Source organism: Trachinotus anak, unplaced genomic scaffold (genome assembly GCF_046630095.1).
Source record: "Trachinotus anak isolate AG129_WGS33_773 ecotype Australia unplaced genomic scaffold, CSIRO_AGI_Tana_v1 ptg000032l, whole genome shotgun sequence".
Lineage (NCBI taxonomy): Eukaryota > Metazoa > Chordata > Actinopteri > Carangiformes > Carangidae > Trachinotus > Trachinotus anak.
Genome location: NW_027273883.1, coordinates 11,855,609 through 11,881,349, shown reverse-complemented (window position 1 = coordinate 11,881,349; position 25,741 = coordinate 11,855,609). Strand labels below are relative to the sequence as shown.

Sequence of the window (25,741 nt, the reverse complement as noted above, 5' to 3'; positions counted from 1 at the left end):
TGAAAAAAATGTACAGAGGCCTTTTTCTGCAAGCTTTGTCTTAATGCATCACACAAGGTAGTTATGAACTCTATAAAGAACAAATAATTCCCAGACAACCATATCAAGTAGACTTTAAGAAAGAAAAGACAAGTGGTGAGGAAATGTTGATTATGTTTGCCACATGTAACAGTGTTACAAAGCAGGGATTGTTACAGTTGGTGCAGTATGTAAGACAAGTAAACAGAACAGAGAAAAGGTGGAAAAATAAATAGTCCAGAGATGAGCTGAGGGACTGTAATCCACAATCATCACTGTGATGTAATAGTAAAAAATAAAGGGAACTGTTTGTGCAAAGGTTGAGGATTGGCACAGAGAGGACAAAGGGTAGCAGCATAACACAAAATCAATTTGTAATTTAAATCATCTCCACTCTAAGTGAGATTTAGACAACTAAACACATTGGGAGAAAAGACCTTTCGATTCTGCTGTCATTCACGCTCATATAAAACAGAGATAGTACAGCAGAGTTATCACACAGTTTGACAGAGGACTGAATGAAAAGATCCATTCACCTGTTTTCCAACTGTACAGTTTACTCTGGTTAGGGCTGGGCGATAAATCTGTATCATCATTTATCAGTTTTTGGCACAAGCACATTATGATCATATAATGTTACAAGTACTACATAACATTTAGGCGGTTTATTGCTTTGAACATCAGTTTGATTATCTTATATGTGATTTTGCATGCATTTTTCATACTGTGACATATATCAATGCTTCTAATGAACTGAATTAACATTGCGATGATGATTTTAACCTTATCGCCCGGCTCTAACTGTGCTGTTATTCATGATTAACATTGTCAGCTTATAGTTCTGATGTTAAACTTGCCAGTTTTTGTATCAAATATTTGGTCCCAACCCTGAATGGTCTGTGATGGCAGTACAGACATTTTGGCAGTGAACGAACTGTTGCAATCTTTCACATGGCACATACATACATACATACATACATACATACATACAACGCTGCTATAAAGATGACAGTGCATATGTTCCTGATATGATCGGTGTTTACAGTTACAAGCAGAACAACAGTAAAGGAAAAAAAAACAGGAAACATATTGGATTCACTGGATCAAGGGAGTAAACCACTATAATGCTGAAAATGTTTTAAATTGTTACAACACTTAAAGAGGTGCTAATGTAATTAGGCAGCAATACAAATGTAACATGGACCATGTTTTGCTCCTACAAACCAGTTTAATTTCACTATGCTTGTATTTCGGCTTTCCGCTGTTAATTAACGCAACACAGCATATTTTAAATTGCAATTTTTCTGCATCGAATTAAAACAGAAACGTGATTTTGTTGAGACTGTTCGCTGTAGTCAAGGTGCTGATTTGAGAAGCCAAATCGCAGCAAAATTATTTTGTTCATAAAATGTATAAATTGGAAAACTCACAATGGTATTATCACACAGGCCATGCCAGCTGAGCCTTAATGATGATACCATGGTAATGTTTTTCATTCTTCACTCCAGTATAAACATGTTGTACCATAACACCGAGTCCTGTTGGAATGTTTTGTTGGTATGGAAACTAATTTTAAGATCACTCTGAGTGTTAAGCTGGTTATTGTTTGACTCGCCCTGCTACCTGCCTTTTAAAAAGCACCTTGACATGAGAATGACCACATTTTGATCAGTAATTCAGTTCCAAAACACGCCAAACCGAGCATGGGATTTTGAAATAAAAATCACACATACAGTACGGGCAGATTCCCAAGTTGCCACTCCCAGTACAAAAGTAACATTCGTTGAGCTCAAACATTCCTCTCCCAGTGTTCACAGTACTTTTATGTACATCTCTATACATATGAAATGTCTCCAGTGGGAAAATGTTTTTGTGGGATTCACATGACATGCTTTTGTCTGATTTACTTTATCTTTAATCAAATTGAGTTGAATCTTTCTCACGGGAAATCTTATTGTGGGGTTTGTTGCTAGAAAGATGAGTTTTGGTGCAAACAATGTTGGAAATTTTAGTCTTGAAGTAACTCATGTCCAAAAAAGTATCCAGCCAGTTCTTTCTTTACCTCCATTCAGTCTGTTTTTTCTCCGCTTTTCTCATTCACATTTTCTTTCTTCTCTCCCTCTCTTTTCTCCTCTTTGTCTCCCCTCCTCCCTTCCCCTTTCCCTCCCTTCAGCACCCTGCCCACTATTATACAGCAGATGGCGATGACGTGCATGATAAAGTAGATGGACATCCAGTAGTTGATGGTGTCAGAGGCCTTCAGCAGCACGAAGCCCATGCACATGAAGTCGTAAGCCCTCATCTTCAAGAACCAGTGAACCCAGTCGAAGATGTTCTGCCCACGAGGGCCCAGTTTGGTTCGGACAGAAGCCTCCATGGCAGACTCAGCTGCGATGCACAGCGGGATGGTGAGGAAGGAGAGGTAGTAGCCAGCATGTAGTCCATGCCAGTAGGCACTGATGAACATGGTCCAGCCAGCCCTGAGAGTTGCAGACAAAGAGGGAAGATGTTAAAGTCATACAGAAACATCACTGTGAGGGTTTTCTATCCTCTGTTGTTAGATTTAGGCTGCATCCACACATTTACACCTGGAGTCCACTCTACTCTGGAGTTTTGGAGGCGTTGCTTGAAAACCTGTTTTAGTGACCCAGTGGTCGCTCCCTGATTGGGTTTTATCAGCCTTGACTACTAGTGGTAAAAGCAATATGGATTACTGACCCTGTTGTCTTTTGTAGCAGCTGTGCAGTTAAATTCTACATTTTGCCCATCATACCCAGTGTACATAAATAGCCATGTACTGTATGTATGTGTTTTTAGGTGCGTTAGTATGCACAGAGATAAAACGGTCATCTGGACGGAGATTGTTTTCATTTCAAAACACCATTAAAAAAAAAACATAATAGGATGTATCCTTACTTCAGGTAAAAAATGAAGATGCTGGGGCTCAAGGTGGTTTATGTGCAAATCACTATGTGAGCTCTGATTTTCAGGAAATAACCAGTGCAAAAATCGTATCTCATAATATTTAATTTTATTAGATACTCTAGGGATATTCTGTATTTTACTCACTCTCAACAAAGCTCATGAAAAGACCAAAACTGATCCTACTAAGTAAGCACTGTCTGTCTGATATAGCTTGTTTCTGTGTGCCAAAAATTATTAAAACACATCACTGAGGGACTCTGCTTCACTGAAAAAAATATATTTTATCTATCTATCTGTCTAATATAATTAAACTATGTAATCACAACCTGTTCAGAAAATTTACATCTTCAAAAATCAGAGGCACTCACAGTGGGAAAGTCAGAAACTACTGAGATGAACGCAAACATTGTTGGTTTCGGTCTTTTCATGGGATTTGTTGACAATAATTAACATGTAGAATATCACAAGCCATATTTGTTAATATTTTAATTTATTAACCCATAACAGAGTCATCTAAAGAGGTAAGAAGTTGTTTTTTACTTTTTGGTGCAATATGAAATAAAATACTGTTACCAGTCCCAAGAGGAAACTTCACTATCAGCTTTACTTGCAAACATTTTCTTTAAGCTGGAGATGCTTGCTGTTATCTCACAGGTGAAATATGAAGGAACACCACGCAGGGATTTATAGAGGAGTGCAGACATTCAGGCCTGTTAAATGAGCACAACCTACTGCACACATTGCTTCTTACCTAAGGGCGTAGGCTTTGAAGGGGGCGTTGGGGTAGATGTAGTGATGCAGCCACCACTGCACGGTCATATTCCAGTAACGCATGCCGTGCCGGACCTTCACACAGAAGTCAGTGTTGTAGCAGTCAATGTTCTGGATGGTTTTGAAGTCATATTTCTCTTCAGCTGTGGGATCAGGACTGTGCCGTGGGGAAAAGAAATAAAAAAAAAAAAAACGGCATAAATACTAACTTTTAACAACAAAAACATGAGCGCCATACAGACAGAGATGTTGGTGAACAACAGAATTAAATCTTGCAACATTTTAGTTACACAGGCAAAAATAGTGATTCATCCTTTCAATATACTGAGTACCTGTATTTGACGGTAGGTCCTCCTCCAGGTTTGGACAGAGCCTTTTCTGGATAGCAGCCCAGACCAGCACTGATACACCCAGCCTCAGCTCCACACCACGCTGCATAGAAACGCATCCTAAACACAAAGAATACCGCCACCATGTAGAACAACCTGCAGACAGAGAGAAAGAAAGGAAAAGGACATTATTCAGCTTAATATTACCAAACAACTGCAGGGATATTACTAAGACATTCAACCTTCAATTACAACTGCATCCTCTACAGTTTGTTCTCTACGTCAAGCTACAGGAGGAATTTTTGACTTGACAGGAATATCTTTTTTTTACTTTGCTACAGCACAGTTGCATTTGACTCACTGACAATATATGGTAATATATGCTTTGTTTTCATTGATTTGTCTAATTTATTTTTGACAAGTTGCAGCCAGACTCCTGACAAGGACCAAGTAGAAACATGTTATATATCATATCAGTATGGTTTAAGTTAATTGGCAATACAGAAAATGTGCTGAAATACTATTAAACACCTTTAAGAAATAATTTAACTCATATGACATCTTATTCTTAGTTTCAGTGTAAAAATATCTTTCAAAATGTACATTTTTTCGCTTATTATTATTATTATTATTATTATTATTATTATTATTATTATTATTATTATACCTTATTCTATATTAGCTAGTTTATTTTTGGATGCAGTTTCTCACAATTCCATTTTATGCTCATGTTTTTATTTATCTTAAATAATAAGATAAATAATTAATATTAAATATTAATGAAATTATACAATGGTAATGTAATTAATCTACAATTCCTATAACTGACATTGTTACCATTATTAAGAGACATGATCAGGGCTGTAATGCACATTCACAATACCTGAAGAAAAAGTTTTCATCCAGGAATTCATCTGTGCGAACGTAAGCCAGAGGAAAGAGAGAGTTGAATCCCAGGAACAGAGCACCGTAGACGGGGACCAGCTTCAAACGCTGCAGGCACGGCACCCAGCCAGGCAGGGCCAGCGGGCTCGGCTGTGTCAGCCAGTCAACAAACGTTTGGAAGCGAAAGAAGGGACCTTTACAGAGATGGAGGGATGAGATAAAGGAATAAGGGTCGTGTTGAGGAGTCAGTGATAGACAAAAATGGACAATCATGATAATGCAAGACACAAAAGGGAACAGTGGAGGGCAATGTGGGTCAGAAGAGGAAAAGTGTTTTTGGATAGAGGGACGGAGTAAGAAAACAAAAAGAGAGTAGAGGTTTGAAAACTTCAAGTAATTTAGAAATGATACTGAAAACAACATGGACTCACACAATATTGGACAAGTAGCGGAGAGACAAAGAGAGACAACAGTTAAAATTCATGCAAAAGCAAAGGAACATCAACAACAACAGCTCGCACACAAACATTGGGTTTAATTTTCAAATGTTCACTTGACATCTAAACTAAAACAACTTCCTCCTGCCAACATTATTCACAGAAGATTCTGAGAGGACATTTCCACAGACTTACCGGTCATGATACCGACATAACAGTAGCTATAGGACAGAATATCGTAGAAAGAGGGCTCCTCAGACAGACCACCGATGACAGGAGACTTGGCAAAAGAGCTCACTTCCTTTTTCTTCTCCATGTGGAAACTGTGCACCTCGTTGGCTAGACTCACCATCTGGGTTCAAAACAGAAAGACACACCACAAGTCAACGAAGACACACAAATTGTAACGGCAGTGGGTGTTAATTCAACTGAGCTATCTGCTGGTTTCTCTGCTGCACAGATTTTGTTGTGTGATCCTGGGTTTCTGTACCTTGAGAGTGAGAAGTAGCTGGACAGCATTGGCAAAAGGTGTCGGTGGGGGCAGACCGAACCAGGTGACCAGCCGGAAGAAGAGGAGGTAGATGAAGGTCCAGCTGAGACTCAGTGCTGGGGCATGCCTTGTAGACAAACACACGTGTTACGAGTGAGTTTACATGTAAATTGAAATTAAATAACAATTATTCTCACACACACAAACACACACAAATATATATATATATATATATATTTACATGAAACACTAAAAGCTTAACCTCTCCTAAAAACTCTAGGGACAATAAGCAGAGTTCAATAAAAAATTTGAGACAGAAAGACTACTACAAAATAAATAAATAATCCATTCATTGTTTCTGTCACTTTCAAGCTAAAATGCCAAAATGAGGATTTGCTGCTTTTCTTTATCATTCATTCAGATAAATATAATCTGTTTGGCTTTTGGAGTGTTTCCAGACATCATCTTAGGCTCAGAGAAATTGTGAGGGGCATGTTTCTCTCAGTTTTTTGAGATTTCATAGACATTATAGATTCATCGATTAATGCACTCGAACAAATACCTGGCAGATTAATCAATACTAACAGTACTTTAAGTTGCAGATCTCTTGTCCTGACTTGTACATACAGTGAGTTTCATACAAGTAAAAACATGATGTTCATCTCTCACCGCCAGTTGCTCTTTATAATAATCCATGTTCCAATCACAGTCACCAGAGAGTGGAGTGTGTGGATGTGACAGGTGGCTATGGTGATGGAGAGGCCCAGAAGAAGAGCTGCCCCCTGCTTCACAGGTGGACCTGGATTGAAAGAAAAATTATACAATTAAGTCACCTACAGGCAGCCATCTGCATGTGGTGGGAAAAGCACCCGAGACACAGCAGGAAAAGTCTTATTGAACCTCTGTAAATTTCACATATTAATGTCCTCTCCAGCAGCAATGAAAATCAACACAGATGACAGGGTTTTCAAAGCCATCAGTTTGTGATAAGTAATGAACTTTAAGGGGGAACTCCACTGATTTTTAAACATCAAAGTCTTCATACAGGTCTTGGGGAGTGCTACTGAACATGTAGATAAAGTTGTGCAAAGCATTTTGAGTCTCCAGAGGCAACTGTGTAAAGACTGAATGAAAATATGTGGAATAAAAAATATATCTGGTTCTGCTGCATCAATTTTTATCATTTCAGGTTTTTTAAATAGTCTACTGTGAGCCCGACAAGGTTATAGGAGTGCAATGCTAAATCATTGGAGTACTTTTTTAAGATGTATGGCTCCTTCTTAAGTTACATAATGTTAAACTATATTGTTTGACATTTGGTATTTTGTCCATCCTCTGTATGTGACCACAAATAAATCCTGGTTTTTGATCATCTCCTGTCCCACGATGTAAAACTTAAGGCAACAACTGTGACCTCTTACAGAGTCTGTGTTGTATAACCAGCTGCACTGACAAATAGAAAAATAAATAATGCATTTTGCTTATAATATGTGACATTCATACATGTCTGTAACTTTGTCTAATCTGTCCAAAATACTCACTGAGGTAACGGAAGAGGAATCCAGCAGGGATGGAGGCAGCAAGAATTCCCAAGTACACCAGCTCATCAGGAGACATTGCTCTGCTGGTACAGGAACACCAACATCGCCAAACACGTTCATATGCAAAACAATGCAAATGTGACAGACGCAATAAATGATACAGGTGGTACAACACAGTACATTGCACTGTGCTGCAACAAATACTACCTTGGTGAAGCTGATGATTTCTATTTTTATTGAGACTGCATAACAGAATATAGTAGGTGTAGAGGATGCTGTTAGTGTTAGGTCACATGATATTGCAAAGTGGGGGTAATACTTTTGCCCCCAAAAGTTACATATAGAGTGAGGGTTGCGTTTAGGTCCATCTACAATCTAAGGCCTTGGATTGTAAGAATAAATCTCACAAATGTACAGACCTGACTGTACACCACTGGCTGTCACATAACTGTAGTGGAGTAAAAACGTAGAGGAGTATGAGTATGAAATATAAAATAAAATGGGAATAAAGTTAATTACAAGATCAAATGTATTCTTAAGTACAATAGTTCAGTAAATATACTTAGTCCACAACTTATACAGTCACATCTTTGAAATTAATTTGAAATCAGAAACTCTTCACCATGTATTTCACAATACATCCTCCGGCAACATCCGGAGAGGTGCATACAAGAGCACTGTGACATTATACATGGACATTGTCCCATTAAAAGGGTTCATAGAGAAATGAAATGCAAAGGACAACACATATGCCAATATCAAGGAACACGGTTTACCGTGGTGTATTACACCACAGGAAGCAACTGAGTTTGTCACAGTAACATTACAAAGTAGATATCGGTCTATAGAAGTTAGACAGTGTAAATGATCATCGTTAAACTCACTCAGGAGTTTCCTACAATGTGCCTATAACAGCTGGCTAGAGGATCGTGTGAACTACGCTGTTGCTTTTTAAAAGATGACAGATGAGACCGGGCAGGATGGACCTGGAAGACGGAGGTTAAACCACTGTTGGCTGCCATCAGTCTGTGAGCGTTTGCTGTGCACACTAACCGCGTATTAGCTACTGTAGTGACCAATCGATACATCAGCGAGAGTAAGCTGGTAAGTTTTCGTTTACTCACATTTGACGCGCAAAATCACCACGGTTTTAAGACTACTGTCTCCGGCACAGCGAGCAAACCAGCAAACCAGCACACCCACACCGCTGAAGTGCATCTACTTCCTGGTTGATGAAAAATGACGTCACCCAGCGACGGCACCATTCCAACTGCAGGGGTGTGGACTGTACCATTCTACCTTATGGGAGTGCCTTGGTCAAACGGCACACATTCATAGCTAATGAATCAGAATCAGAATCAGAATCAGTTTTATTGCCAAGTATGTTTTCACATACAAGGAATTTTTTCTGGTGATTGGTGCAATTGATCATTGATAATGCATGCCTCATCTGACAGTGAATCACTTTCCATCACTTTTCCATCTTAATTTCCCCAAGGAATCAATAAAGTATGTCTATATCTATATCTATATCTATCTATCTATCTATCTATCTATCTATCTATCTATCTATCTCTCTCTCCGGTGTTAATGCTACAGTATAGCAAAGTTACAACAGTTAAGAAAGTCACAACTCAGTTTTCTGGTCAGACCAAACATTTTTATTGAAAATTTTGACACAACAGGTAGTTATCAACAAACTCCCTGTATGACATCCTTCTTAATCCTCCTCCTCGTCATCAGCTCCTCCAGCTCCACCCTGGCCCTTCTTGGCGTTCTTTCTCTTGACGCGGCCTGGGCGTCCACCACCGTATGGAGACCTCAGGGAGAAGTCGATGTGCTTCTGGCTGTCCAGGCGAACCACGAAGGAGGGGATGTTCACCACCTGCTTGCGCACACTGCCAAGATACATACAGAACAACTTTAGAGAAACATTCAAATTCTTAAGTCTATTTCACATGCTGCTTTTAAGAGAGAAAAATAAATAAATAACTGAACGACAAGGGTCAGTCCATTTATCCATCTTTACTTGCAAACCTATAGACATACAGGCTTCATTGACGAGGAATTCGTGACACCACAGAAGATCTGAATATGTGTATCTTAAATCATCAGCCTGAGTGTTATTGGGTACATCACAACGCACGAGATGTAGTGAGCGCTACAATTGCCCGAGGTACAATCCCCCGTACCTTACCTGACAACCACAACACCACAGTGGCACAGTCTGAGCCCTCGGAGGCAGGATTGGCTCTGGGCAATGTCTACTGACAAGGTGTACGGTTTTGATACCGAATTGACCTTGCTGAAATGATTAACTGATCTCAGCGGAGAGCGTTACAAGTTGGCGGTCCTCTGATGGAACAGGAAGCATTGACAGTTTCTCATGAGCCCATCAGAAGACTTAAAACCCTTTAATATCACATTTGTTCCCCAGAACCCTTGGAGCTTACCGGATGTGCCTCTGGCGGATAAGGACACGGGCATGGTGGATGCTCTTGGCGAGTCCAAGCTTGAAGACCTGTGTCTGCAGCCTCCTCTCCAAGAAATCTTCAACCTTCAGACCCAGGATGTAATCGAGCTTCATCTTACCCTCGTCCAGCACACCGATCCTCACCAGACGCCTGAGCAAAGCGTTACCTAGAATACCACACAGAATCCTTTGACTGACAATACCAAACACAGGTAGATACATTGTATATGGTATTTAATACAACGTGACAACATTGGCCTCATTGACGAGGAATTCGTGACACCACAGAAAGGTCTGACAGTTGATAATTAAATCATTGGCCAACACATCGATAATGACAACGTGAACTTGTTTGAATACCTTCAAACAGACGCTTGGGGTCCTTCTCGTCCAGAGTCAGCAGCTCTCTGGCAGCTTTACGGATCTTGGCCAGGGTGAACTTGACCCTCCACACCTCACGCTTGTTCCTCAACCCATACTCGCCTTGAAAAGAGAGCAGATTTCAAGTTCAGCATAGTGTAGTCTAACAAGGTGATGATAAAAATAAAAAAGTAAAATTAATTCATTTACAATTATGCTGTCTTGTATGTTGCACAGTGGTGGTAATGAAATCACAGCATACCAATGAGTTTCAACTCCTGGTCGAGACGGGACTTCTCGAAGGGACGGCGGGGGGTGACATATGTCTTGCGACAAACCCAACTCCTGGCAACGGGCATGGCGGCTTAGAAGTGCCTGTAACATGAGGACATCAGACACCAGGTTAATCACTGTAATTGAGAGGATAATTATTTTACAGCAGAGATGGGTAAAAATCTAGTGAACTAAAGACATGACCGCCATGGGCCACATGCAAAATTATAATCATGACTTGTGGCTAGCCCCGTTCAGACTGAATCAGCACAACTACATCGATTTTTCAGCCTTGAAATCCCAGCTGTATTATCTTTCCAAGAATTAAAAAAAAATGCATCAAAACATTTCTGATAATCCATCTTACAAACTTGTACCAAAAAAAAGAAATCACAATTTGGAAGTTAAATTCCATCTCACAAGAATATGAGTTGAATCAACTATTGCCCAACAGCTAACTAAAATAGGTAGCTGAACATTTAGCCCTGCGGTCGTAAGACTCACGGAAAACCCGCTAATGTTACGTTTTAAGTCAGAAAAGGTTAATTACATTTGTATTTTACTTGAAGAAATCATGTAAACAACGTGTTAGCCACACGCATTTTGTCAGTTATACGACTAGGCCGCAGCTGCCCTGCACCACGTTTTTCAGTGTGACAAGCTATCGTTAGCTTAGCCGAATTAGCCTCTCCCTAACAACCCATTACAAAACGCGACGTGGGCCATTTAAAAGACACATTCACCCACATATCTGAGCTTCATTTTATTGCACTTTAACTTCTATACATTTAAAAGATCAAGCTTTGTGTATATGTGTGCTCAAACAACAGGAGGCAGTGGCTCGTACCTGTCTCGCTCAGGCTGGCGCAGTAAAGAGGACGTTTAAGGAAGTTCCCTTTGCTTTATAGGTCCGACGCACACACTACATATCCCATCATGCCCCTCTGCTCCCGAACGGAAGTGGGAACGTTGGACTTGTCGCCCTCTATTGTTCAAGCGGAAAGCTGAAACAGGTGAAACACTGGCGGCACTAGGTTGAATTGTGTGTGTGTGTGTGTGTGTATGTGTGTGTGTGTGTGTGTACTTGTACTTGCTACATAGTAAGGACCAATAAAAGTATTTTACTAACAGAGTGAGGACATTTTGGGAAAGTGAGGACATTTTGGCCGGTCCTCACTTTTTGAGACGCCTTCAAATCACATTTTGAGGGTTAAGACTTGGTTTTAGAGTTATGGTTAGAATTAGGTTTAGGTTAAGGTTTGGGTCAGGGTTAGGGTTAGGCACTCAGTTGTGATGGTTAAGGTTAGGGTAAGGGGCTAGGGAATGCATTATGTCAATGAGTGTCCTCACAAAGATAGAAGTACAAGTATGTGTGTGTGTGTGTGTGTGTGTGTGTGTGTGTGTGTGTGTGTGTGTGTGTGTTCCTACTTGTTGCCTGTAGACAAGTGAGCAACATGAATATGATTCATATCGTCACGTACATCAAAATGAAGCAGACTCTCAGCTGTTCAGGCTGAATGCTGGAGTCAAATGACCTGCTTTCAGTTCAGGAAACTTCTTTTTCCGCTGAGGTTGAATAACCTGCTATAGTACAAAAATGTGTAACAAGCTGTGAGAAATCTTACATGACACCGTGTGTGAGAGTGAGGGTGTTAAGGTGGTAAACTCCGAGAGAAGGACATGGGTGACTATTTATATAACTCTGAAATGGGACCCTGAGCATGTGTTTCTGTCTGTCAGGCAGCATGATCAACTGATGGACACACAGCAGCTCACTTGCTTTCTCTTTCACTGCCCTATATCCTGTCTTTTCCTGACAGGACAGTGGTTGTATTGTGGACTTTCCTTGTATTTTCTCGTGTGACTCACCTGCGAGGTTAAACGGAGACTTAACCTTCTTTCCCTTCAACCCCCTTGGATCTTCTGTTTTTTACATTTGGGATTTTCCTTCATTTTTTGCCCGCCTGATTGCCTGCTCTCCTGTGTGCATATCAATCCATCCTTTTCCCCCCTGATCTCCTTTTCCTCTTCCTCCCATCTTCTGCTGTTCCCTGTCTCCTTGTGTGTGGTTTTTGGGCTATGCTTTCCTCACCCACTGTGATTCTCCAGCCTTATGGACTGCCTGTCTACCCACAGACAACTACATGCTACCCCAGCATAGTTCAGGTAAAAACTCTTCATTTGATCAGTTAACTCTTGCCTTGTCTTCACAAGCCTGCATCATTAAAAGTCCAGCCTGTCAGGCACCTGGGAGCTTTTGAGTTTTTTGAGTAAGTTGACTCAGAGGCTTTATCTCATTATATGAATAGAAAAATGAACAAAATTCATAGTTGACTGAGGGCCTTTAGGGCCACAAATACCAGTTATTTTCATTCTTACAATTAATCTGCAGTACTACTACTACTAAAATGTCAGAATATTGAGAAAAATGCCCATCACTATTTCATAGACTCAATGTTGACATGTTAAAATGTGTTTTTTTTTTATCTGGGCAAAAGCAGAGGACCCACGTGTAATCTGTTTACCATTACAAAGGATTAAGAAAATGAGCAAATTTAAGAAGATAAAACCAATTTGATTGTGGCATTTTTGCTTAAAACATTTTTGGCTAAAAATAAAAGAAAATGATTTCTTTTTAGCCAAAAATTAGTCAGTCAGTCAACAAACACATACAACATATCACCAGTGAGGAGGAAAACATTGAATTCAGAATAACAAATTAAAGGGCCCTCATTTCCTTTACTCAGTGAGTCACATCTTCTGTCTAATTTAGTGTAATGATGTGTTGTTTAATAGTGACTTAATAGCTCACCCACAGAGGAGACTGGGGCAATGACAAATCAAAAAGGCCTGATGGGAGCTGGGTGAAGTACACAGATTATGAAAGATCTTTATTTATTTTATACCAAGAACATGTGAGGGGTTATCTTTAGTCCACTGGTCTCAGTGATGCCAGCAGGCTGTACGAGTGTATATGTGTGTGTGTCTTGGTGTCCCTGACATACCATTAATGCCACAATGCATCTGGTATCTCTCTACCGTGTGTCTGTGCTTCACACCGGCCGTATATTTTTAGCCTTCCTCTCCTGAGCAGATAATCACAAGAGGAGATTCTGTCATCTATCTTGTTTGCTGCTGTCAACTCTACTTAAAATAGGTGTGAAACCTGGCTCTTGTGAGCTTACCTTTACTTTTGTACATTTATATATCGTGCATTTAGCAGATTGTGCATAGTATTCACATAATAATGGAATACTTAGGTATTTAGGAAAAGAAGCAGAAGAAGAAAGAAAACTGCCTCGTACATACTGGAACAATAATAAAAGCTGCCAACAAACAGGCCTTCATCAGGGATGGCTCAGGTCCAGGAGGATTATACTGAATTTACAAAATGTTCACCACAACAACTCGATTCCTTTAATGAATTTTGCTTTGAGTTCGGAAATATTTTTTTCAAAATGTGCTGGCACAATTAAATTCATCAAAGTAATTAAGTTACCCTCCTCAAACCTTTTTGTACTTAAAGTAAAATGTCGTGGTTCTAGGGATGGAAAGCTCCTTCAGTGGTGTGGTCAAAAAAGATTTGTATGATTGATGTGCACCATCGCTTTTTATAAGGTCAAAGTCTTTCTTGTCTCTTCATTACTGGCTGTCTAATAAAAGCCAAAAATGTCTTTTTTTTAGGGAACCAGAAGGGATGGATGGAAAATATTTTGTTTCATTTAATAAGCTACGTGTCACTAGCATTTGAAACCTGGCCAGCACTAAAAGGCCACATCTGCAGTAAGTGTCGTCCGTGTATAAATCCTGTAGCAGCTGTCCCAGCAGGCACCTGGCTCAGAGCCGTTGACCTCTGACCACGAGCTGACAGCTGAGGAGGGAGACGAGAGAAAGAGGGAACAAATGGGAATCAAAAAAAGCCTGCAAGGAAGAGAATGGGACATGGTGTCTGTGCGCCTGCTGGCACTGTGATACTGCATCAGGCACAGTCTGTGGGAATACAAAGCAAGACAGGAGGACCAACAGTAATATCTAACAGATTGTGTTATCTTCACTACTCTGACACTTTTTTTATCCGCAAGGGGGCCGAGACAGACAGACATTGGTTGTTTCTTGAGATAAATGGGAGACAACACAGGCAAAAGTCAGTGTGGGAGACATTTCCCAGAGTGATAGTTAAGGCTGCCACTGAATTGCTTTAACTGAGACATGATGGAGTTTGAGTCACAACCATGGCCAATCTGTTGTTATGTTGTACTCTGAATTAGAAAAAAATGACAACGTTCAACCAGAGCGCAAACATTTCTAATGCAATCAAACCACGTACAACCACGTAGTTGCAGTGCAGTTTCAACACTTGCTTCCTCACTCCTCCTCAATAATGGTAACACACTCCGCACTATGAGCTGTGTTTTCTTGTATGAAAGGTGCTGTACAAAGTTTTTTCTTCTTCCTCTTTGTTTTCTTCTTCTTCTTCTTCCTCTTCTTCTTCTTATAAGATCACTTGTTATACTATACTCCTTGCCTACACTGATGGATTGATGAATAAAAGACCTCTGTGATCTGACAACATTTATTTAGTGAATGTAGTTCAGGTTTGGCTCAAGTGTTTGACCCACAATCAGTGTTCCCTCAACCACGCATCCTCCAGTTCCTCCCCTATTGTTTACCAGCATCTGTATATCTTTAATTTTTCACACCTCTGAAGTTCAACAGCTGATAGAGAGATATATGAGACATTATGAGATGAGAGGACAGAGTTTTAATTATAATAGATCCTTCTAAATCCTGATGCTGGCTGACAAACTTGTGGCATTTTGCTTGTGAGGCAACACATGGATGTAGAGATGGAACTTCTCTGATCCTTTATGTGAGTGGAAGTATTGATACTGCAGAGGAAAAATACTCCATGAAGAATAGAGCGACGCCAATACACCAATTGTTGAATGTATTGGCATATTTATCAGCTGATGGGTAACAAGAAATTGTAGTAAAAATTCCTCAATGATACATTTATTGTCAGGTTTGGTGAAATTTTTTAAAAGTAAACAAGTATTATCATTGAAATGTTCACAAAAGTAAAAGTAAGGACTTTGTTTAGAGTGTTAAGAAGTGAGCATTTTTTCAGTAATTTCCAAAGCTGTATCCTTCTTTACAGACTGAAGGAATCATCTCACAGCTTTCCTTTTTGAAATCTTTTTAGGTAATGTCAGAAATACATAATCTTATTGATATATGGCTGTTTTTTCATAGTTCCCGGAACAATTTACCTCACAAAAGCTGTATTTTATGAGGTTATTTATGTTGTATGTAACCTCTTGATCTGTAAAGTGGTAGCTGTAGCCATAGACAAATACAAGTAGCTACCAGTAGTTACTGTACTTACCATATCTCAGTGAGATGTCATTACCTGTGTTGTTGTACTATTATTTAGTCCCACCAAAGTACTGTTATGATTCCTAAATATTTGAGCATGAAGTCACAAATATTACTGGTAAATGGATGAATAAACTATTTTCTGGCAGGGTCACTGGTTACCTAATTATTCAGAACTGAACGGACACCAAACACGAAAATATAAGAAATTATGTTATAGGTAAAGTCCTCAGTTATTTGAAAGGCAACCAAGCAAAAACAACATAGGATTAATATCATGGGAATGTAGTTGGGGCTTCATTGTTTAGAAACTGTCTCCGGAGAGTAATAAAACCATGTTGGCCTGTTCAACATGGTATTCTTAGAGGCGACCTTTAGTGTGATATACTGTCCTGCAACTGAAGGAGCATTTACATTTGTAAATACCTCATCTGGGGGGAAGAGCTGTCTGTAATCTGGGTTGAGTGTGTGTGTGTGTGTGTGTGTGTTCATGAGTGTGTAAAATGGGTGGAGGGGACAAGGTGACTGACAGTTACAGATGACCACAGCTGTTGTGGCCTCCTGGTCCCTTTTGCTCTGGCAATCATTTAATTTGATTGGTGGCTGAGTAGAACTTATGGTGTGGTGGGCGGGTGGTCAGCTGGCATTAAAACATGCGGCAGTTGTTGGACAATGCATCAGAGATCGAGGAATGCAGTAAAGGGGTAAGACAAAGCTTTTAGGTCTTAACTGGGTGATTCACTTGTATTGAGGCTGTACAGGATGGCTGCAGTTTAGAACTGTTCTCATTTGGATTGATGAGTATTTCTCATCTTAAATGTCTTGCTGTTGCTTACTTGAAGGAGTTGAAGTTTGGTTTGTTTACAGCATTTTTAAACAATAATTTACTTAATGAAAGAGTAATGTGATTTGAGTAAAAGATCTTTTAAAGTGTCTAAATAGCTGTGATATTAGCTACTTTGATCTGGCTATTATTCTTTTAAATATTACATATGTAAAATGTCAAAATAGTGCAAAACGCTTGTCACAGTTTCCCAGAGGCCTGAAGTTCTTTTGATTAGCTTTCTAAAACTGAAAAAATCTATTTACACTCATAAAACACAGTAAAGCAAATCTTTAATTTTGAGAAGATGGAATTTGTGGCATTTTTTACTTTACTTGCGTGACGGACTATTAATTATTAATCTGAATTGTTAATTGACCAATTGTTTTAGCTCTAGCTGCTCTTTTAATTAATAATTTGTTAATAGAAGTTACAAAGCATATGGACATTTAAAGGAGGCAAAAAAAAAAAAGAGGCACACCAGCGATTCAATGTTATGTTTCCATTAACTTGGAGTCAAATTTGAAGCAGCAGAGTTTTGAGATTTTCTGCAGCTAAAGCAGCAAAAAACACTGGATCCAAAAATTCCTACGGAGTAACACAACTCAGAGTTACCTACATTAGACCCTCCCTGCCTGCTCAATATCTTAATATCTCTAAGTTTTTTAAACCTCACAATCCAAATTTGTAGAAAAAAATGTTTGCTGGTGAATGTGTGAAGTCTGAAGCCCAGTCTGAGAAACCGCTGATAACATTTTTTGTTTCCGCCTTTAGAAAGCTTCCCCCAGAGCAACATAAGATGTTATTCACACCTGTTTTCACTGGTTGAGTTGTAGCCAACTCCCTACGACAAGTAAACTGATCTTCATGTGTAGAGTCTGTGGTGTGGCCCTTTACTGTAACATTCATGCACGTGTGTGTCATTGTGGTACAATTTGCTTACTCATGATGAAATTTAAATATTCAAACTTACAACAGTTCATCATATTGTAAAAGCAGAAAAGATCTAACAACACCAACACCCGCTGGTTAGTTTGTTTACACAACTCACATCAGACATCCTCTCTGGTATTACTGGCTAATTCCTCCCTCCCCTCCCCTCTCTCTCTCTCTCTCTCTCTCTTCTCTTCAGGGAGGCCCCACTCAGGAGGCCGGCCCCGGCAGCACCGACCCTGCCCTGCCTCAGGTCTATGCCCCGCCTCCCTCTTACCCCCCACCAGGCCAAGGTCCGCCAACATCTGCGGGCAGACTGCCACCTCTTGACTTTAGCTCTGCACATCCCACTTCAGAGTACCCTGAACATGCCCAGCTCAGAGTCTATCAGGGCCCTCAGCACGACGGGGCGGAGGCTCTGACATCCAGTACCACGGTAAGAACAGTCTGTGAACTTGTTAGTGGAATTCACATCATGAAAAGAACTTCATGTCCCAATAAAATATGATCTTCAGGAAGTTAATGTGACAAGAAGCCGGGCTGCGACAAGTAGTCCTTCCATATGTCCTATCAGAGGAGCGCGGCCAGATAGAGTTTCCTTCTATATTTAGAGCCCCACCTCCACTGTTATGTCCATGTATGGGAATGCCACTCACTCTCAGTACAGCAAAGAGGGGGGACAGCTGGGAGGGGATTTGTTCTTGAAAATAAATTCTTATTTTTCCTTCTACCCTGTGTCTTATCTAGTTGACAATAAAACAGATCACCTTTCAAGATTATAGCTGTGAAAGTTTGTGTTGATATTGTGAATTAAATAAAGGGTGTAAAAGGACTTCATGTAAAAGGTTATGACAGTGGGGAAACTTTTTGCGCAGCAGATAAATTCAGTAACTGTGATGGACTACAGATGTTAACTTAAGCATGATGTTTGTTGTCGTACTATGTATGTTTATCCCACTAAAAAAAATTTTATGAAGCCATTTTTGTCTCCAATTGTGTTTAAGAATTTACTCCACTACATTTTCTGACAGCCATAGTTACTAGTTTTCAGATTTTACATTACAGAATATATAGTCATTTAAAAAAATGATGCTTTTCTTTATGCAACTTTACGCAACGTAAAATATAGCACCACCTTGACCAAGTACAACAATATGCTGTTTACTAATGAATGCACCAATAATTGCGGTACAATAATATAGTTCTATAACAATATTTTCGAAAATAAAGTTTCATTTTTCATTTTTCAAGAAGTTCATGTTGTGAAAATTCTTGAAAAAGACAATTTTTTCTGGAAATACGTTTAAACAATTTTATTGCATTGGCAGATTTTTGCAGAATTTCGAAAGATGTTAGTGTTAGTAGATTTTTTGCAGTTTACGTTATCACATACAGAATAAAAACCTCTTTCAGGCATGAAAACATCCACTCTGATGAAGTCAGAGGTGTTTAGTCTGATCTGTGTGGCAAGTCGGCTCTGTGCCCTGCTACTTTCTCTTCTCATAAATGGTGTTTTGTGGCCCCATCTATATATTTTATTACTAGAGCCCCTGACATACTTGGGTCCGTGCTGATTTTCGGGGAAAGTTGAGACGTCGCCATGGAGGGAGGGGGTGAAAGGGGGAGGCTGACCAGATGACCCCCTTTCCCCCTCTGAAATATCACTCAGGTCTAGAAACACAAATCTGCATCGTGACATGACACCACTGCCCAACCCAACCCTCTCTTCCTGTCCCCCACTCCCCTCCACTCTAGCCTGTGTCTGTGTGGTGTGTATGTGGGTGGATGTGGTGGTCTGCTGTCTACTGCAATTAGCCTCGGCCGGTCACGGTAGTGTAATACAGTGGCCTGTGTGCGTTTATGTGTTTGTAAAACGCTCCCCTGTGTGAATATGTCTCTGTACCTTTTTCTGTCACTCCCCACTGATTAATTACACCCCTTGACAAATTACCTTTAACCTTTGGCAGAAAAGCAGCACCGTGACCCCAGACTGATCCTTGTGGAACGTTTACTTTTGATCTCTGCCCTCTACCCCTTTGCCCCCCACCCCACCCTACCCCACCCTCGCCCATCACCCTCTTCCTTTTCAAGCTTTTTGCGCACCTTCTTTGCCTTGTTTACTTTGGTTTAATTTTATCTTTCACTGCTGCACTGAGGCCTTTCCCACTGTTTATCTGCCTCTTGGTACTAGAATGCTAATACTCTAAGTCTTGGGACTGCAATTCTTATTTTCATTAGAGTTTACATTTTCACATATCAGCACATTTTACAGTAAAAATTGCTTTCTAAATTCTTTTTTACCTGCTCCCTCTCTTTCTCTCACTGCTGAAGCTCACTGTGCTTTTTTTTTTTTTTTTTTGCCTTTCTTGCAGACCTTTTCATTCTCACGTTCTTGTTTGGACTCATTCATTTGTCTTAAAAAATATTTAACTTTGTTTTTGCAATGGTTGATGATGCTGGTTGACCATCACATACATGCACATACCTCTACACACGCACACACTAGCATCGTGGTGCATTGTGGGATAGTGAATGTTTTGGTGTTGGCACATTAGTCCTTGAATTTTTCTGCATGGGGCAGTTTTATGTATTTATATATTATCACAACTGCTTAGATAATATGAGTGCTTAAAAATGACAGGCTTTCTTGTTTTTCAGGGGAACTTTAACTTTGTTTAACTCTCTTTGCCCCAGCTGGAGTGAGCACATGTAGTTGTAATGTCAGATATGTAATTTTTATTGGTAGTGTACAGTGCATTAGTCTTTAGAAACTCTCCTACAGGCATGTATTTAAAGACGCCTCACTAAAATGGAGCCCCTTTCACGCCTCCTCACCTTTGCCTGAGAAGGATCACTGGTTGCTGAATGCTCTTTGAACTTTGGTTTGGATCACTTGACTTCATGAAAATGATCTTTGCCTAATGACATGTGATGCTTACGCAACTGAATTTTTACACAAGCAGTAAAACTCTTAAAAGATGTTGCTAAATTTGTCGAATTGACTTCATTATTTTTCCCCCTTTCTTTCTTTGCTTTTCTACTGATGCCCTCTCTCCATTTTTCTTCATATCTATCTCATCCCATTCACACTCTTTCCATCTTTTGTTCTCCATCTTTCTGTTTTTGTTCGTTCTTTCACGTCCTCTTCCTTCTTGTCCATTCTTCCTCTATCCACGTGCTCGCATCCTCTCCTCCTCCTCCTCCGTCTCTTGTTTCATACTTTCTCACTGTCAGGAGGACGCTTTGGCCCCTGTGACCTCTGACCCCCAGTCTCTGAGCGTGTCGGCATCATCAGGTGGTGGGGCAGGAAGTGGAAGTGAGGAGGAGGGGTCAGGTAAGGCCCAGCCAAAACGCCTCCACGTCTCCAACATCCCGTTTCGCTTCAGAGACCCAGACCTCCGCCAGATGTTTGGGGTATGAAGTCCACCCTATGACTGAGCTAGAAATGATAAGATCACACAAATTCATTATATGGATGCAATTATTGTAGACACTGACATAGTAAAGTATGTCTTTTAATCCTATTACGCTGACAAAAAATCCATCTGACCCTTACAGCAATTTGGAAAGATCCTTGATGTAGAAATTATCTTCAATGAGCGGGGGTCCAAGGTGAGTATCACAGAAACATGATCAGAGCAGAAACCAGCACGAGAAGGATCAAAAGAAGTGAACAATATAACCATTCAAACCTGCAGGGCTTTGGATTCGTCACCTTTGAGAGTGCAACCGAGGCTGACCGAGCACGAGAAAAGCTGAATGGGACAATTGTGGAAGGGAGAAAGATTGAGGTGAGAATTTCCCAGCATCTGTAGGTGTCCACAGTAATATTCTGTATAATCATCCTCTATCATAGCTTTTTGTCTTGTCCTTTGTCTCCCCAGGTTAATAATGCCACTGCAAGAGTAGTGACCAAGAAGCCCCAGACGCCTCTTGTGAACGGTGAAATTTCAAGTAAGAAACAACTCCATTCATAAATACAGATTTCACTTTTGAGGACTGGGGGATTCTGGGAAGTTTTTTTTTAGTTTCTCATTAGAGCTATTCTGTGCAGCTTCTGGATGGAAGATCAACCCTGTCATGGGAGCAATGTACGCCCCTGAGCTCTACACAGGTAAGTAAGCTTCTTGATATATTATTGTTATGAGGTCATCAACACCACACACTTTTCCTCTCCTAATTTCTTTCTTCTCTTTCTTTAGTGGCCAGTTTCCCGTACCCTGTAGCGACTCCCACCTTGGCCTACCGGGGCTCTGCTTTGCGTGGTAGAGGTCGAGCTGTCTACAACACGATTCGCTCTGCTGCAACCACACCTGCTGCTGTGCCTGCCTACCCTGGGTGAGAGTCTGCGTCCACGTACTAGTGTCTGGCCGACATTTATTTAATTCACTACAAACCCTTTGAATATCATTTTTACTCATTTTTTTCAGGGTGGTGTATCAGGACGGCCTATATGGAGCAGAAGTCTATGTAAGTATCTGCACTCTTCTCACAGCGTTCTTTGAAACCTGTTGTTGCCGTATTCATCTTACTTTATTTTCTCCATTCAGGGTGGCTATCCAGCAGCTTATAGAGTGGCTCAATCAGCATCTGCTGCCACAGCGACCTACAGTGATGGGTAGGCAGCCGTTAACGTATTCCTCACAATGATGTTTTTAACATTATCGATCAGCTTTTACTTCAGGTGAGACGATTTCTTTAGACGTATGGGATTTTTTCTTCTAGAGCTCGACCAATGAATTTCCCAGTTGATATTAGCTATTGCAGATATATCATGTCAGCCACTGAAATAGCTTGAGGCACTATACATCAGGAAGCCTGAGTCATAACATACTCTGATCACAAATCCTCAAAAATGAATTTAAGAACAAAATTTAATCTTTGTTATGTGCTCATTAGACAATAAAAAGTGACACATAATTACTAGATGACTCCCAAATATTGTTATTGGCCACAACTTCAGTCAGTACACAGCCACAGCTGCAGACCCCTATATGACAACATAGGCAAAGGGCAGTCAAAGATTAAACTGAATACAGTGTAAAAAGATGTGTAATGCTCTATGCTGTGGACTCCAGTTGCTGAAATGAAGAAAACTTTTTTTTTTTCCCCACTAAATCAGTAAATTAAATGTGTCATCTGAGGCTGTAGCTACCATTAAAGACACTGAGTTTATGCCTTGAGTAATGTTTCTGAGAATTTGGGGGTTTTAGTGTTTTTATTTGTTAGAAGCACACACAAGTTACATATGGTGGGTTTTATTAGGCTATCTGTCATTGTTATGTTATTATCTAAATATGACTATTTAAAGGCAAAATTTAAAAAATGAAATCTAACTGTATTGTATTTTTGAGTGTAGAGAAGACGTTGGCAGCATTGTAGACTGATTTGTGGCTATTTGCTATGGGACTGTGGTTGTGCTGGTGGAATTTGGACTCATGATCTCAGGGTCTCTAATATCCTGCCTGTGGCCTTGGTGCTATCATGACAGTTCGTGTGACATTTACATCTGCTTCGGACTTTTTTTGTGTCCAGATACGGACGGGTTTACGCCACAGCTGCAGACCCCTATCACCACTCAGTAGGACCAACAACGACATATGGAGTTGGTACAATGGTGAGTGGAGACAAAACATACACAGCCACTGTTGAAAGCCTTGGTGTCACATGTGCGCTGACAGCTGCTGTCCTGCATCTGTCACCAGGCCAGTTTGTACAGAGGAGGATACAACCGCTTCACCCCGTACTGAGACACCCAGCGAGGGGCGGAGGGAAAGTCGTCTCTCTTGAACTCTGGGATTGGCTGATCCATGGACGCTGCAGGACAGGTTATAAGACCCTTAAACTTTGGAAATGATTTTACCTCCTGTCTCCATCACAACCTCTCCTCGAGAGACTAAACAGACTGAAGCTGTAAATACTGTAGGACCCATTTGCTGTCCATTCTACTGAAGAATATGTATGTAATATATTCAGACAGTTGCTTAAAGCCTTTAACGGATTATTGTTTTCTGAATTGAAAGAGTATTGATGCTGGCTAACAGTACAGAAGGGGTAGCTGGTGAAAAAAACTGTGAGGACGTTTTTTTTTTTGTGATTCATACCTGGGATTTTTCAAGTTTTCACGGGTCAAACTGTACAAAAAAGTACATTTTGTACAATGTTAAATGACTTATTTTCAATGACAGTTATTTACTAAATCAGTGTTTGAGTGTGTTGGCGTGTGTGTGTGTGTGTGTGTGCGAGTGTGTGAGCATATGAGTGAGGTTATACATCAATATTGTACCCAGAGACAGCTGTGACACTGGTATCATCATTACAAACACAGGGCTAATGTTTGTCTGGATGTAGTTGGATTTTTTTTTTTTTTTTGTCTTGTTTTGTTTTTTTTTTTCTTGCCTGTTCTAACAATCTACCTCTCACACATTTTTAGCTTTTCAATATTCAATATTAATCCTGTATCGTTTTCTGTGTCTTTTAATTCTGCTGAGCTTTCTTTTCCTCTCCATAAATCCTAAGTAATAGACTAGTTTCTGTTTCTGTGGCTCTGTACCTCACTGCCTGATGAGCCTGAGCCTGATGCCTGTCCAGTTCACTCTGTATTTTTTCTTTTCTCTCAGAGTTCTTTGATTTCACAGAGCTGCTTTAAACCCTGGTTTATTCACATAGTTGAGCACAGTTAAGAAGCAGTCTTTTGCTGCTGGCTTTACAGCACAAACCGAGGATTACAGGCCTTGCTTAAACGCCCCTTCAATAGAATTTAAATGATTCTGCTGTCAGTGCAAGATAACAGCTCACTGTGCAAGAATTCAATTCTCCTATTCTCTTCTATTCTTCATCTAATGTTGTGTTATTTCACCCTTTGCTGTCACATTTCCTGTTTTTTCTCTCTTTCCTCACTCAGAACTGCTGAATGACTTCTTGACATGTGTTGATAATTTTTTCTTGGCCTTGTTTTTCTCCTTTCTTTCTGTTACACCCCTTCGCTGCTGAGCTTGACGTTTACCTCTGAATAAAACTGTTTTCTCTCTCTTCTTCTCCTCTGTCCTTTATTGGTTCTACTCATTTTCAAACTCTCTTTCAATTCTCATTTGGGATTAACTGCTCATGAAATTAAAATGTAGTTTTTACTGAGATTTGTGAAACGTAATGCTATTTCATCACGTTTGTTTGATCCTATCAGGCTTTGCACAGAAAATGAAACACCTTCTTTCCTTCTATTTGCTGTTTCCTTCTTGTTCTTCTCTTCCAAATCAATGTGGACTACCTCGTCGACTCACTTCCTTCTTTTTTCCTATTAGCTTTTTTCCTTCCTTTCATCCTTCTCTCCTTCACTGTAGAAAACACATACATAAACTTTATGTATATGAAATCCAATCTCACTCTGTCTTCTTCTATTTATTTGCTCTACTTTGTAAACTTCCAGTGTAATTCACTCGCTTTATTCTTTTCTTTCGTAGTTGTACCTATTTATCAGATTTTAATCTTTTTTAACTGTTCCTTAAGCACCTTTCTTTGACTTTCTCTTTTTTGCATGATGCATAATCTCTCCCCTCATTTCCTCCCTTCTGCTTCTGTATATTATGTAGCTCTAGCTTTTTCTTGTCATTATTAGATTTTGCTCTTTGCCTATTAGTTCTGTACTTAGTTCCCTGTGTATATCACAATACTAAGCTAGTTTAAACGCTTCTACCTATACAGCTTCTCTTAACTTTTCCTGCTGCTTCCTACTTTACTTTCTTTTAAATTAAACTGCACGAGTTAAATCCTGTTTCTTCTTCTTTTTCCTGATTGCATGTAGCTTTACATATTAGTATTTCTTCTACACTCCTTTGTTTCTGCTGTATATTCTGTCCTTTCCATCTAATTTCAGCTTTTCTCTTTTTCCTATCATTTAACACTAACTTTTCCAACTACTCCATTCAATGACTTTGATGCCATCTTTTACCTCAAACATAGTTGGTAACATGGAAAATTTGCAACAGGTAGCCAAGCTGATCTTAATTCTAGTCTTATGGTGTCACAGGTGCCTCTCACTCCACGTTTCTAGTTCACAATAAACTGTCTATGCAAAACTTGGCTCCTTTTTTTCCCGAACTGCTAAAAC

At 39.9% G+C, this 25,741-nt stretch overlaps 3 protein-coding genes across 5 annotated transcripts; 1 reads left to right on the top strand and 2 right to left on the bottom strand.

Annotated features, from left to right (window-relative positions):
• Window positions 1-133: 133 nt before the first annotated feature.
• mboat7 (membrane bound O-acyltransferase domain containing 7) lies at window positions 134-8,664 on the bottom strand. Of its 2 annotated transcripts, none has more exons than XM_071470903.1 (9): window positions 8,521-8,664; window positions 7,397-7,476; window positions 6,525-6,654; window positions 5,856-5,982; window positions 5,561-5,717; window positions 4,927-5,122; window positions 4,047-4,199; window positions 3,695-3,871; window positions 134-2,498 (listed from the first exon to the last, which is right to left on the bottom strand). In XM_071470903.1, the coding sequence occupies exons 2-9, from the start codon at window positions 7,470-7,472 to the stop codon at window positions 2,087-2,089; spliced, it is 1,428 nt and encodes a 475-aa protein (XP_071327004.1). In that variant the 5' UTR covers window positions 7,473-7,476; window positions 8,521-8,664; the 3' UTR covers window positions 134-2,086. The 2 variants fall into 2 exon arrangements, with proteins under 2 accessions (XP_071327004.1, XP_071327005.1); XM_071470904.1 differs by having other exon boundaries at window positions 7,397-7,479; window positions 8,521-8,648.
• Window positions 8,665-9,034: 370 nt separating this feature from the next.
• Window positions 9,035-11,393, bottom strand: rps9 (ribosomal protein S9). The gene is made up of 5 exons (XM_071470923.1): window positions 11,350-11,393; window positions 10,492-10,604; window positions 10,230-10,352; window positions 9,850-10,036; window positions 9,035-9,294 (listed from the first exon to the last, which is right to left on the bottom strand). The coding sequence occupies exons 2-5, from the start codon at window positions 10,586-10,588 to the stop codon at window positions 9,117-9,119; spliced, it is 585 nt and encodes a 194-aa protein (XP_071327024.1). The 5' UTR covers window positions 10,589-10,604; window positions 11,350-11,393; the 3' UTR covers window positions 9,035-9,116.
• Window positions 11,394-12,245: 852 nt separating this feature from the next.
• On the top strand, window positions 12,246-24,666 carry rbfox1l (RNA binding fox-1 homolog 1, like). 2 transcript variants are annotated; one of them, XM_071470910.1, is made up of 12 exons: window positions 12,246-12,668; window positions 17,834-18,070; window positions 20,869-21,048; window positions 21,193-21,246; window positions 21,333-21,425; window positions 21,519-21,588; window positions 21,689-21,748; window positions 21,837-21,972; window positions 22,065-22,104; window positions 22,185-22,252; window positions 23,170-23,251; window positions 23,340-24,666. In XM_071470910.1, exons 1-12 carry the CDS (start codon window positions 12,582-12,584, stop codon window positions 23,382-23,384), a joined length of 1,152 nt encoding a protein of 383 aa, XP_071327011.1. In that variant the 5' UTR covers window positions 12,246-12,581; the 3' UTR covers window positions 23,385-24,666. The 2 variants fall into 2 exon arrangements, with proteins under 2 accessions (XP_071327011.1, XP_071327012.1); XM_071470911.1 differs by lacking the exon at window positions 12,246-12,668 and adding an exon at window positions 16,469-16,582.
• The last annotated feature ends 1,075 nt before the right edge of the window (window positions 24,667-25,741 follow it).